This window comes from Chamaea fasciata, unplaced genomic scaffold (genome assembly GCF_029207755.1).
Source record: "Chamaea fasciata isolate MVZ Bird 193981 ecotype frontalis unplaced genomic scaffold, bChaFas1.0.hap1 SCAF_7, whole genome shotgun sequence".
Lineage (NCBI taxonomy): Eukaryota > Metazoa > Chordata > Aves > Passeriformes > Sylviidae > Chamaea > Chamaea fasciata.
In genome coordinates, this window is record NW_027094092.1 from 48,284,220 (window position 1) to 48,298,797 (window position 14,578).

Below are 14,578 nucleotides of genomic sequence, written 5' to 3' on the forward strand. Positions count from 1 at the left end.
AAGTTTCTTTTTGCATACTTGCAAAAACTGAACAAAGCAAAAAACACTGTAAGCTCTGGAAAAAAGTTCCTAGCCTTTTCACTCATTGTGGAGGAAATAAGACAGATAAGAGTTTAATCCCCCAACATATAATTTATATTATCTAAACTTCAGTGACAAATTTCTTATTCAATGTTTAATGAATTTTTTCCCTTAAAACCTGGTTTTCACTTTGCAACAGAGTGCAAGGGCTGTGAACACATATATGTGACTGAAATATTTTGATTCCTAAAGTTTTAAGTTGTGTATCAGGAAAAAGAAACTACTACATACAAAAATAATATGCTTATTTAATACTGGCATGTTGTCAATAGGAATATTTTTGAAGAGATTGGTCAGTTTTTCAGAAGACAAATTATCATCAACATCTACTTGGTAACACTTTTAAAGAAGGATAATCAGAAATCCATCTCTTCCAGATCCTGATTAGAACTTGCTCTCACAGATTTCCTAACCAGCTTATGTAAATTAATGACTTTTACCACATCCTCCAGAAAATAGAGGTTCATTATTATCAGCTTTCCAGCACAGCACAAAACATGACCTGTGTTTGCAGGTCTTCAGTGAAACTACTTTTCAAGTGGCTGACTTGACAGATGCATATAATGTTTCCACGGCTAGCAGAATGCCTTTAGGAGCGTGACAGACGTATTTGAGTATATTACAGTAACATCTCCTCCAGTAGAAATCATAAGAAAAAAAGCAGAAATCTCTTGCCAGTGTACTACGTTTAATAATCCCAGCATTGTGCCAAGGTAGCGTTGTTCATGGTCCTGTATGGATACCCTACCCTGAGAGTCAGCACTACATGATTTAACAACTCTTCCCCTTAATTTTATGTTGTAGTAGTGCTTCCTATCAGTTAGTAAAAGCAGCAAGTTAGGTGTGTCCGGCACAGTTCTAACACCACAAGAGCAAAACAATGACTAAAATCAAGTGCCACAAAAAAACCCAGAGGCAAAAGGCTTTCAAAATAATTAATTCCTGTAAATTCTAATTGATCTTATACTTCCTGAAGGCTGTATTTTACTTTGCTTATTGCATCCTTTTATTACTGGGAGCCTGCTTTTTTGGCTGCTGTGTGCATAAAACATAAAAATGCTAAGAAATCCAGTGACATGCTTCAAATCAGATACTAAACACATTTCTTCTACTTCCACTAACCTCAGAATCCATTCCTTGCATTTCATTCTTTTCCATTTGAAACTGCACAAAGTCATCAATAACATGAAACAGCTCAGGAGAGACAGCTTTGAAGTACTTGTGGTAGTCATACTTTACAGCTAATGATGCAAAAATGGTATTATTGACTAGAGCAGATCGTAGGTCAGTAAGAACTCCTGGAGAGTGTTGCCGTGGGTCTTCATAAAGGTGCTTGGTTATGAGGTAGTCCAAAATTGCATCTCCCAGGAATTCTAAGCGCTGGTAACAATCTTAAAGCATTGGAAATAAAAGAATGTACAACACCACAATTAAGTTTAACACACACATTCTTTCCAGGCTTTCTGGACGACTGGTACAGTGCCACGCAAATACCACAAAATAACCAATGCTCAGAGAAGACAATCTGTTTTTTAGAAGAAGTATCCTTGTGTTTGAAGAGATTGCTAATGAAATACTAAAAAAAACCACCAGGAAAAGCAGGAGCTATATCGAATAATAAAGCCTATTTTGAACAAAATGTTAATTTGGCAGGCTAGCAAAAACAGCTGTGGTTATAATCAATTAATATTTTTACTCAAGATCTTCACGTGCTGAGAAACATCAAAAAGTAAAATTTAACAGATTCTGCCAGCAGGTTGGTCTGAAAACTGTAACAGGGAAAACTAAAAAAAAAAAAAAGGAAAAAAAAAAAAAGACGACAAAAAAGTAAAAACAATTAATATAAAAATCAATGTATTAAGAGCAGGGGAACACAAAACCTGAGGGTTTTGTCTGATTTGCCACATATTAAGACACCTTCAACAAAGAGCCCTATTCAGAAGATGTCTTTTAAACTGGAAATTAAAATTGTCAAGCTTTTGCTTTTTTGACAATTGACAGGGGCCATGGGAACAAAGAGCTAAGAATGTCTATTTTTAGAACATAAACAAAAGCAAAAACCCTCCTGAATGCAAATGTGGGTAGGTAGGTTGAGCAGGAAGAAGACCAACTACTACAGAAATTACCACGAGAGCAAACTGACTAAGCACTAAGCTGCTTTTATAGCAGCTGAACCCAAGACACTGCCAGACCTCAATTGCTAGCTACTCATCAAAGACAAAAGTTACAGGTAACAGCTTATTCACAGTTGTCTCACTTGGTAAAGAGAAATTAAATCAAAAGTTTTCCTACAGTTTCAACAATGTAATTTTAACTGGACACTATGCCTCAAGGTTTCTGGAAGTGTATATATATTTATATATGTCTAAAAATGAAGGAATCATTTACTTTCAATATGTTTTGTGAAATATTTGTAAAAAGTAAATACATATGTGGATAATATCCCCTACAACAAAAAACCCAAGGAGCACTTCCGTGTTTTGTCAGAACTGTTTCTCAATGTAGCAGCATTTCAAAATTACTTATTTCTTTAATGAAAGCAGAGCTTTCTCACTCCTTGGAAAAAGGGCCCAATTCACTATGGGGAAAAATTCAGACTGCTGACTGCAAAGAAATTTGCCAATCACTATAAAAAGGGTTGGAATTTTACCATGCTTTGCTTTTGCACATTATTCTAGGAAAATATTCAAGTTTTAGAATGAACAAATATTACTTTAATTAGTATAAGCAAGAGCAAAAAAAGATCACAGAAATAACAGATTTCTACAGCTGTAAAATCTTTTACGAGATCATGTACAGAAACATTAAACATTAATCTGAAACTAATATTTAGTCTGATTTAGTCAATTACTTCAAACTTTGACTTTAAATATTTACTCAATAAAATGCCTAGACCTAAATTAAGACTTTGAATTTACAGCTTCAAAAGGAAGTCTCCACATTGTGCACTCCTATAGATTAGTCAGCTAATAAAAGCTGTAGTCTACAGTTCATCTTCAGAAGTACACAGTATAACATTCTTGGGATTCAATTACAGAGCAAATTTGCTAAATATATTTGGAAAATATGACTGCTATTTCCTGAAGTACATGGCAATTTTCCAGAGTTCTACAAGAACTTACTTCCATTAAATGAGGATCTAATGTCAGTCACACACAGCTAGTGATAGAGCATTTATCACTGATGCTGTTTCTTGAAACTTGGTGAGGCCTCAGAAAATATACTTTATCTGCATCAAGTCAGATGCAAACTGAGATACAAACTGAGCAAGTATCCCCCTCTAAATAGTGAGCAAAACACTACTTTTTAGATACTGTATTCCAAGACTATTGTAACGTGATGTCTAAAAAAAGTCCATATATGGAAACACAAGATGCTACTTCTCTTGCTTTTGCAATATGAAGAAAAAAAAATATGGAGCTTCTTGAAAACGACTTACCAGTAATGGTATTATAATGGTAAGAGGCATGAGTAAATGCCTGGAGAAGATAAGCCTTGTTCTTAAAACTGTAATTTATTTTCTTCTCAAAGTTTTCAAAACCAGAAATAAGGTGATTTAGGGTCTTTTCAGCATCTGGGTGATCAAACATACACCTTGGTGGGATCTTCAAACAGCCATACTCCAGGTCTTTACACAGAGAAGGCTCTGAATTAGCTAGAGAAGCAGAATTTGGTGAAAGATTTTTCTGCTCACTGTTACAGTTCTCTCTGGTAGCACACAGAGTGCCTTCCCAATCAGTCTTTTTAATTACAGGGAGCACCTTCAGCCCCAATGAACACAGGAAAAGCTGAGCAGCTCTTTCACCACAGCTGGTCAGATAGCAGCCCAACAGGGCTTCCACACAGTCTGCAATGCTCTTGTCAGCAATACACTGCTCTGTATGCAAGTCATAGGAGATTGACTGTTTTCCTGCATCAACACCACAGTTTTCTTCTGATGGATTCCAGAAGCCAACTACAAAATCATCCTCTTCAACAGCCTTGCTAGGATCCAGATAGCACATAGCATCCCAAGAGCTATAGTCAAAATCATCAAAATCTGATGAACACTGAACATTACCCATGGATGACTTTTTGGGTGCTTTCCATTCATAGTTCGAATCAGTGGTTGAAAAGTGTGAGAGTGAAATTTTCTTCACAAAAGCCCCTGATCCCATTAACATATTATCAATGAATTTGATATGCTCCTGATCATACTCCAGAAAATCATCTTCAAAGTCTGCTTCTTCCTTGGGCAACCTCCACATTAGGTCTTCATTCTCTTCATCATCATTAGAATCATCAAGTTTACCATTAGCCAACATGTTTTCTTTTGTCTATGAAAGAACACAAAAAAAAAAAAAAAAAAAAAAGTGCTGAAGCGAGAAATGGGACACTTTTACTGCAGAAACATCAGAAAAGCACGATTTGAGAAGTATCTCCTAACAATAATACCAATTTTTTAATGTTCCTAAGTACATTGTCTGATCAGAAGCACAATACAACCTCAACTTACACAAGGACTGGAATAATTGTCCTGGAATACAAACTCTTTGTTACTAACCTACAATAGTGTGTTCTACACATAGTACATGCTGCATTTCATAGGAACCTGTGCTTGTACTTGAATGTGAGGCACACAAAATGAACTTTATATCCACTAAACATTATACACTTGCACACCAAAGTAAACAACATAAAATTCTATATTAACAAATTTTAGAAAGCCTAAGAAAGTTCCAGGTGCATCCTTCTCTCAAGCTGCTCAGCAAGGCTATTACAAATCACTGCAGTTGTGAAACTGAATCACTGCAATTGTGAAATTTTTTCTACACGGAAAATGCATTCAGTGGGGGGTTTTTCAGGTGTTTTTTTTTTTTTTTTTTAACAGGCTATTTAACTAACAAAAGAGAAGGCAAAATTGCCATCAATTTTCTAATACTTACATACACACCCACAACAGCAAAACTAATGATGTCTAATATCTTTTCCCTCCTCATATTGAACAAATTGGTATGGACTGACATAAATTACAAACTGAACACAAATATTTCCAAACTATATAATTCTTTACAATTTGCCATGGCCTCTATCCAGGAAAGCACTTAAACATATTAGCTAAATGCACTGGTAGTCTTCCTAATATCAAAAGGACTATTAACAGGCTCAACACAGCAACACTGATGTCAACAGGAATTCTGCCACTGAATTTGATAGGAGCAAGATCAGATTCAAAGCACTTTCCTGGACTCGGTCCTGAAAGCCAACAACATGTTGAATCAAGTGAAACAGCCTTTATCTTCCCTGAACCTATGCATTTTGTATTGTAGGGCTCAGTCACTAAATCTTGCAAGCCTGTGAACCAGATGCTACCACGGGAGATGCTTCCCTTTGGGAAAAATGAACACTCATCCAGATGTGTGGATGGGTCGCAGCTGTAAGGGGCATTAGGCAGCACTTAAAACTGCCTAAGGATCAAACAGATCTCACTGTTCCTCACAGGGATGGATCAGGCTTAGTCATGTTTAGTGATGAGAGGAGAGGCAAAAAAAGTGGCTATAGAAGGTTTTAGTTTAGACATTCTGCTGAAAGAATTCCTGCTGCTGTAATTACTATCTCACACACACAAAGGGACTTCTGTAACTTAAATTGATCAGAAAGATATCAAAAATGGATTTAAGACAGTCATTTTAGATACTTGTAGTAGATAAAACATAAGGTAAGATTAATTTAACCAGTTTCAACAAGGACATGTGCTGTTTTTTTCTTGTTACACACGATCCATCACATCTACAGCTGAAATAAGAAAAAGTATCTGAATGAGACATGTCTGTATGGATGCTCCAAAACAGATTCTGGCATCTGTTTTTAAAAGCATGGAACAAATTATAAAAAAAATTTTACTGTCGTTTCATTAACAAGTTTCTTAAAATGAAATTGTAAGTAGCAGGACAGCTACATGAACTATCCAAACATTGTATGTGCATTACTTCATGTACATCAGAAAAAAAATTCTAAGGGATAAGGATGAGCAGTGGCTGAAGGAAACAGAAAGCAATTTTGATCATTAATTTTTACCATCATTAGCATTTAAAAAATGAATCAATGATAAATCATAGAAGAATAATTTTTTCCTTAAATAATACCTGACCAATTTTCAGGAGGTTATTGCCAATTAAAAGATGATGCAAAATACATGTCAATTGCTTTTTTAATCCTCTTTTGGAAATCAGCCATTTGATAAAATGAATGAAGAAAGATTCTTTCCCCTAACAAAGCTTCATAAATACTAATATTCGACTACTAAGTTTTAGTAATAATTTGTCATAATGAGAGACTACTAAGTTTTAGTAATAATTTGTCATAATGAGATCTCTATATTCAGTTATAGATCATCAGCCCATGGACAGAGAATGAAATTTACACCCAGGAAAGCAAAATATCTACTGTATGTTTTATTTACAAATAAACAGTGACTATCACAGAGGAAGAGGCCACTGAAATGTTGTGGAAAACTTTCAAAAACCAACAATTAGCTCCAGACCCAAACACACTATCTCATTTGCCAGAAAGGTATAGCAGGAAGTCTCTTTGAAATTAAATCTTGGCACAGTACAGAACCACAATAATCAGGTTGTTTTATTCTGCAATAAACATTTATTTGCACAGTACATCCACCTAACAGTACTCTCACGTGCCCTCTGGTGGTTTTACAGTCTGAGTGTGGTCTTCAGAACGGGGAAAAAGAAAGATGTCCTTCCACTTCCTTCCCCTGAACTCCAAACCACCCTGAAACACTTCAGGTTCATATTACTGATGGCTATATGATCACCGGTATTCCTGAACATGTCCTTCTACTCCTAGAATGTCAGAAAATAGTGTGAACCTTTCCTCATTAAGATTTGTCATTGTGAAGCATTTGATAAGACAGTGAGAGTGTCAAGACAGTGAGGGTGCCTAAGCCAGCACTGTATTTCACATGAGAAACAGCTCTCAGTCATACCCATGGTGTAGTCAATCAATACTGAACATTATCTTAAGTCAGTTTTACTCTTCAATCTGCCTCAGCACTATGAAAAACACTTAACTGTTTTTCATATATTCTATAAAAGTGAACTCATTATTTATTAGAAAGCAGACAGTGCTCTGCCTGAACATATGACAACTAGCGATGATAATACCACTTAAAATTTCCAACAGAGACTTCTGACAAACTCCTGGGAGCAGGCTACGTATCAGCAGAAAAGCTTTTCTTCTCTACCTCTCCATTAATATCTACACTCAATACTGGATGATGTGCAATAAATTTCCTTACTTCAGGTTCTGGTTAGAATCAGTTTTCCTCTCATTTCTTTACACAGAAGTTTTAGAAAGAAAATAAATATATGGATTTACCTTTTCTTTGCTGAAAACAGCAAAATAACTGGGGGTGGTGGGATGAGGTAAGGGTGAAAGAATACAGACACACAAGTAACTACTCATCAACACAGTTAAATAAATTCATACCATTTCATCTTTCTCCCACTTGTCAGTGTTGCTCTTGTCCTGATTCACTATGTAGCCAGGAGGAAGCCAATTGACCGGGGGATCAAAAATCGACACCACCATGCGACTTGGCAGTCCTTTCTTTTTTCCAAGGCGATACAAGTTACAGTTGCTGACCTTTAAGAAGAACATTCTGATAAAAAGCTTTGGACATACATTTACATAAACAGGCTAAAAGGCAAAAGGAGCAAAAAATGTTAAAAAAAAGTGTCAAGGTGGATCTTGTATTATTATGCATTTTCTCCAGCTCTCAAAAGGGAGTTCAGCTTTTGTAATACAGTAGAACTCAAAGCAAGATACACACTTTCCTCTTCTTTTTTTCCTGGGACCAAGCATATTAGGTGTGATTGTTTCAGTTAAAGAAGTTTAATATATTACATTCTCTTCACAAAACAGACAGATTGCTACTTTAAAAATAATAGTAAACAGAACCTGTACAAGTCATTTATTACCGGTGTAAGTATTCATCATTCAGACTACATTTGGAATGAAAAATTCTTATTTATAGATAAATTGACCTAAACCTTGGCAGCAGAAAGTGCTAAAACAGTTCCATATAACACTTATTAAGTCATAATCCAGATGTTATTTTGATAGCCTCTAAAATGATTTTAAGTATTTTAAGGGGAAGGTAAAAAGCATTCTCAGATATATTTCCTTTTCCTTTTTAACTATCAACCACTGATCTTTTTTTTCTCTTTTTAAATGCACTTGGCATGTTTTAAAGTCTTGAAATTTGAACTTGAATATTCAATCATTTCTTTTGTTTGAACAGCGCAACTTATTTAGCCCTTCTTATTGTCCAAGATTAAACTATACAATCATTTCATTTTCAGAGTGATGCATCTTATTAGAGGTAGACAATCAACACCTTGGCATTTAATTGAAATGACCACATCATGTGGAAGAAAAAACAAAAAAAAGTTTTCATGGTTGATTATTCTAGCAGCAGCAGAACTGAAGACTCTGCTCCCCACCGTATACATTTACTCCAAAATACTTTCACAAGCTTTGTTGCAACAGTTCTGTAAGGTTTTTTTTAGTTGTTTCATTTTTAAGCATGATGCTAAAAATTTCACAGGAAGTATCTTCCTGAGGAAACAGAGGAAAGGTCAAGTAAAGCTGCAACCTAAGGCCCTGTGCTGCTAATTCAATCCTTCCTTCAAGTATGCTGTTAAAGAGCTTCTACTCAATACAGCTCTAGAGGTTCAGTGCACCAAATGCTCTCACTAACCCAGAACTTTTACTTTTGTTCAGTCCTGTTCTTTCTTAGGTTCATAATCAGCTGGTTTAGATTTCAAGCTGAACTGCAGAAAACAGTTTCAATCAATCAGTTATGGCAACATTAACCCCACAGTGCTGTATTTTTATTCTTAATATGCATGATACTCAGTGTATAATGAACAAAGCTGTAGAATTAAATCAACCTGCTCCCATTCAACCTTCCAGCAAAAATTTCATATATATGGCTGGTTAAAGCATGCCTCTTACACAGTATGACTAGATTGCTACTACTCACTTTTTTGCTTCTCATGTATGACAGCCGTCCCTCGTGAGCATCAGGGTAAGTGCAAAACAAGTATGTGGTGATGGCATGCTTTAAAAACGAATCACCAAGCATCTCTAGCCGCTCCAGGTTAAATCCATCACTAGCATTTGAAAGAGTCAAAGCTTGAAGAATGAGACCAGGATTAGGACCGAGAGTTTTTGAGGAGTACCCACTGCAAGGGCTCTTTTCAGAATCTGCTCTGTCTTTTGAAAGATTAATAGCTTTTGAAGTACTGGCGGTCACTGCCATCATGGGGCATCCATCTGAGGTAGATCTGTTAGCATTTCCATCAAGGTATTTATTACTCGGTAGAGTACATTCATTGCTGGGCTTGGGCTGGTTCTCACTGTTGTATAAATTCTGAATGGGATATGAGGTAGTTGGTTGTACAGGTATTTCCTGCCTGCAGTAATTCAGCTGATTTCCTTGGCAAAAGTCTCTGTTAACTAAATCACAATTGCCATTGGCAAGATTTTTATTATAAGAAACACCATTAATTGCTGCAAATTCTACCGAGACATCAATTTGGAGTTTACTGGGTGACTCATTGAGCAATGTTCTGTAACTCACAGACATTTGGTCATGGTTTTCTGCAGAAGAGGTTCTATTAGCACCTTGATGTGCAGCATTTTCAGGGACTACAATTGTGCTGTGCTTACAGTAATTTTCATTCTCTACTACAGAGGAGTTAGGAAGAGAGATGAAGGACTTGCTGTCAATAGACTTTTTCCATCCAAAGTCCAAGTTAGGATATCTGTTAAGATAAACAGAAGGTTTGTTAACAAAAAATACACATGTTTAAAAAGACCCACAGCCTTCTCAAAAGAACAGTGACTGCAACACATAACCTCACCTCTCACAATCAAGTATTTTTAAACTGTGTTTCACTGAGAAGTGCCATGAGTTAAACAAGAGTTACCAGTTTGATAATTCACGCAATAATAGCTGTTTCCCCTTATAAGTCAGACATTATATTGAAAAATACCTATTGAAAAAATACATGCCTGAAATCTGCAGGAAGTGATTTAACCCCTACACCAGCATCAGTGGCTGTTTGAGCTCTCAGTTCCTCTGCTGTCAAAAGGCAGTGTAGGCGGTAAAGTATGCTGGGCAGGCAAACTGCTTTTCTCCACAATGAGGCTGGAATAGGATGTATAGCACAGAGCTCAGGAACCAGTATCTGGCAGAGGAGGGGGAAGAAAAGAATTTTCCTTGTAAAGGTAGCCATCAGATCACTATTAAGAGAGTTGCACTTGAATTAGATGTTTCTATTTTACCTGTTTATTCTGCAAACTTTCCCACTTTGCTTTCCTCTTCTCAGCACTGCTTAGTGGGAGTGCTTTTCCCTTCTGATTCAAATGGCGAGGAGTCAAAAGATTAAGTCTAAAAACCATGTGAAAAAACTGTGGTGTAAGTACATAATTAATGAACAGAACTTACTAGCCTAAACTTTCTTAAGTTTCTTAGTATTCAACTTCAATGCACTGTGAAGTGACAGCACCATTACTTCTGGGAAAAAACAGACTCAATTCATAGTTCATGTTACACAAGTTAAGAATCTCTCAAGAAAAAAAAATCAGTAATTATTTTGGAAGACTCAAACCCTCAGCTTTATTCCATATTTTAAAGAAAAAAAAAAGGCACTTTACTGTCAAACTACAAACATCAGACACAAAATATGACTGTTGTTACCTTGAAGATGTGTGGTCCACATCCAGCAGTGGCTGGTTAAGATTGGTAAGGTCAAGATTATACTTTGTTTTATAATATTCAGCAAAAGTTTCATATTCAGGGGAAGGGAATTTACTGAGTGGAGTAAGATCAGTGTATACATCAGCTACGTAGAATCGATGAGGCTGATCAAAATTTCGATATCTAAAAAAAAATATTTTGGCATTACAGTAAAGCTTTTGTTAATTTCTTCATATTCTAACATGGTCAATAAAACAGCGCACTTGAGATCTTTCATTAATAAGAGTTCTTTCTGTTGTAGGAATCATTTATCTAACTCAAATGCTAAATGAGAAATGTGCTTTAAGATAAAGAGTCAATCTAAAATCTGTGAAATTCCTATGAGATAAACAAGATAATTAAATTAATGAATTTAAATTAAATGGAGGATTTAGGTCTTCAATATGCTTCATAATCAAGCTCTGGACAACAGTAATGCTACAAATGATAATTTCTTAATCCAAAACACCTAACAACTAAGTTTGATAATCTGGCTTTTTAGCATGTGGTCTCCAATGTAGTATTCTACATCAGTAGAAATTGAGTTTCTCTGCACACAAAGACTAAACTGGCATTTTAACCAAGTCATCCTCCAAATAAAGTTAAAATACAAAACCTCAAATATATAGCAAGGGAAATTCACAAGCCTTTCTATGACAGTGAAAACAGACCTCGTATTACAGGAAGAATATTAAAAATGAAGCCAGACTGTGGCAACATCTTTTTTGTGGCAACCAAGGCTCATTAGAAACTATGGTGATAAACATGCTCAGAAAATAACAGTAATAATAATTTAAAAAATAATGAAAACAATATTCAACAATTAGATTTGCATATTAAGTTATGCCACACTTTGACCTGCTCCATCTATCATTTTAAGTTTCTAAAATACGTAAACAGAAACTCTAAACAAATAGTATCTCTAAACAAAATTTACACACTATCACTGAGACTTTTCAGCTTCTTTCAAAAAAACCCCAACAAACGTCTGAGACAGATGAGGCCAAAAAACAAAGTTTAAACTTATCCTGTCTATATATTCAGCAAGTACCATTGTTTACAATATACTAGGCATAACACAAGCCAGTTGGTCCACAGGGAATTATTAAACCTCCACAAAGCCTACCAGTTCTGGAGAACTTTTGCATATCCAGTACATTAAATGAGTATCACTCAATATAAAGATTTCATTAAATGGCCTTTATCACTTGCAATTTTTTTCCCATCTACCAACATGATACCTTTCTTTAGCAGGCCTTTGGTGTGCATAAGCAGTAACCAGAGAACAGGACTCCCATGCAATCTTCCAAACAAAAACTGGTTTCAGTAAGCCACTTCTTGATGAAGTTGCAGTGTTTTATCAGAATACTATGTAAGTTTTGTGGTGAGCTCCACCATTCCTTACAAAAATGTAATGAATCTTAGGATGCCTAAACACTCAAATCTTACTAATATAAAATTAACTATTGATTTAAAATATCTTTAAATTATTTGAAACACTACCAGATACTTTCAGACCAGCAGCATACAGTTCTTGAAAAGCAATTCTGATGCAGATACTAACATGCCCTTATTACAAGTGTTTGTACAAATACAATAGGTACACACCTAAACTATGTAGAGTACTCACCGTGGAATGATAACTGCATCCTGGTAATCTTCTAACTTGAAAATGAAAGGCATTTCTTTTGTATACTGTGTACTGGGAATGCCTGTACGTGCCTCAGATTTCTCAATGTCTTCCATAAACTTAAAGTCAATGTCCAAAGTGCTGGAGTCATCAACTTAAAAAGGAAAATGCGTAACTCAGTTTTCTAGGCTGAACTTTTCTGACAAGTTGTAAATTATGAATTTTTTTGTTCTTACCAACATTTAGAGGTAGAACACAATAGGCTGAATCAGCTTCTGTAGGTTTGAACTCTAGTGCAGGTTTCTCAAGACGAAGAATATGTGAAAAAATGTACTGGTGGAGTCGTGTTATCAACTCAAGCATTTGCAGAGACAGAGTAAAACCAGATTTCTTAAGCTCAATGGATATTGTAACCTCTCCAGAGCGAGTATACACAGGAAAGTGAGGAATCTAAACAAGAACACACAATTGAAAGAAATCACAAAAAAAAAAAAGCCAAAGCAGGATTCCTTTACAGAGTACTGGCTGTTTAGTGCAGATTCTGAGGTAAAGCCTGACTGACCCTACAGCAAAGCAGATTAAACAGGATCAGAATTTTGAACTGTGATGGCCCTTCAATGACAGATGAGGCTCTGAATGTTAAAGAATGACTAATTTGGGTTTTTAAACAGTTCTCCTTGTGTTTTACAGCTTTTCTCTCTTTCAAAGCTAAGTAGAAAAGGAAGCATTTTCTATTATGAAGAAAGAAATGTGAAAACCAGCAATACTCCTGAAATATCTTCTTATGTGGACAACAGAAAATACAATTTGAAAAAATCTTCCTCAGCTGAGTCTCACCAACAGAAAATGTGTATTAAAAGTCTTCTGAAGAAGGAGGTGCCAATTTCAATTAATATGCCTACTTTTTATGCTTCTGCTACCTACTAGGAATGCTGGGAGCATTTGTTATCATAGCTTTTGTATAGATAAGGTAGTGCAGTGCAGGCCACTTCTGTAGCTGATATGTCTACTCCTATCATAGCTCATACGTAGAAAGAGGGACATCTTGAATTTACCAACGGAAAATACTAAATTTTGAAACCAAAAGTTTGGCAAAAATAGATTGTTTCATCCCTAAAGACAGAAAAATAAGTGGTGACTTGGCTGGATGGATAGTGTTGCTTATTTTCTGGAGGTTACTTGATGCAAGCATCATTTATGGTTATTTCCAACTCTTCACTCTCTTGGGTGGGGAGTAAGTGGAAAATAACAGGTTGCAAGGCATGCAGAATAAGGAAAGGAAATAGATTCCTTACTTGAGGTATAGGTTTGGCTGTCAGTATGCCAAAACATCTTGTTGTATCCTCAGGAGGATATAGCTTTCGTCTCCTGAAGTTGAGCTCATCAGGTAGAGGAGTCGTTAACACCATTCCTATTACATACAAGTAACAGGGCTGATCAGGTTTGGGATAACTATCCCTCAAACACTCTGGAATCTGAAAAAAATCAAACAAATTAAAACCTTAATATGATAAAAAATCAGCAAACTTCACCTAGTTATTATTCTTTGAATATGTTCTCTTAGGTTTATTTGGAAACACATTGCTAAAAATAAGGAACAAAAAAAAATTGTTCTAGGCTCAAGCTGTGTTTTCTCTCTTAAACAAAAAATGTTTGGCCAGCACCCATGAGATTTCCTTTGTCCCCAGTAGGTGAGCTGGGGAAGAGGGTGGCTCTTCATAAGAAGACTTACCAAAAATTTCTAAAGGAAATTTAGTAACAACCTGTCCTATTGGTCCCCATAAAGTTCCTGTATCTTTTCTAGTAGATACTGGAGCTCAAATGTCTGCTCTCAAAGCTGAAGATGCCTCCATTCATGTGGAACCATTTCCTCAAGGTACATTTGTGGTGGGTGCTTTTGGATATGCCCAGCCTCAAAAGATTGCTAAGGTAAGATGCTGGTTGATGGGGAAGGAGAAAGCGATTGAAACTCTAATAAGTTTTGGGATACTTCGCTACAAATTTATTAGGACTGGACCTCCTGAAGAGAAAATTATGGACAGATGAAGAAGGTAAAAGATGGG

At 35.9% G+C, this 14,578-nt stretch overlaps 1 protein-coding gene across 2 annotated transcripts in view; it reads right to left on the minus strand.

The window, feature by feature from the left end:
- DICER1 (dicer 1, ribonuclease III) overlaps nt 1–14,578 on the minus strand; it is a 65,532-nt gene that overhangs the window by 6,775 nt on the left and 44,179 nt on the right. For both annotated transcript variants that reach the window (XM_066188739.1, XM_066188737.1), the window contains exons 17-26: nt 13,811–13,990; nt 12,752–12,965; nt 12,516–12,669; nt 10,847–11,029; nt 10,432–10,537; nt 10,159–10,334; nt 9,125–9,908; nt 7,567–7,722; nt 3,521–4,397; nt 1,204–1,472 (exon numbers count right to left, since the gene is read on the minus strand). In XM_066188739.1, coding sequence (XP_066044836.1) covers nt 1,204–1,472; nt 3,521–4,397; nt 7,567–7,722; nt 9,125–9,908; nt 10,159–10,334; nt 10,432–10,537; nt 10,847–11,029; nt 12,516–12,669; nt 12,752–12,965; nt 13,811–13,990 — 3,099 coding nt within the window. The remainder of the gene's footprint in view (nt 1–1,203; nt 1,473–3,520; nt 4,398–7,566; nt 7,723–9,124; nt 9,909–10,158; nt 10,335–10,431; nt 10,538–10,846; nt 11,030–12,515; nt 12,670–12,751; nt 12,966–13,810; nt 13,991–14,578) is intronic.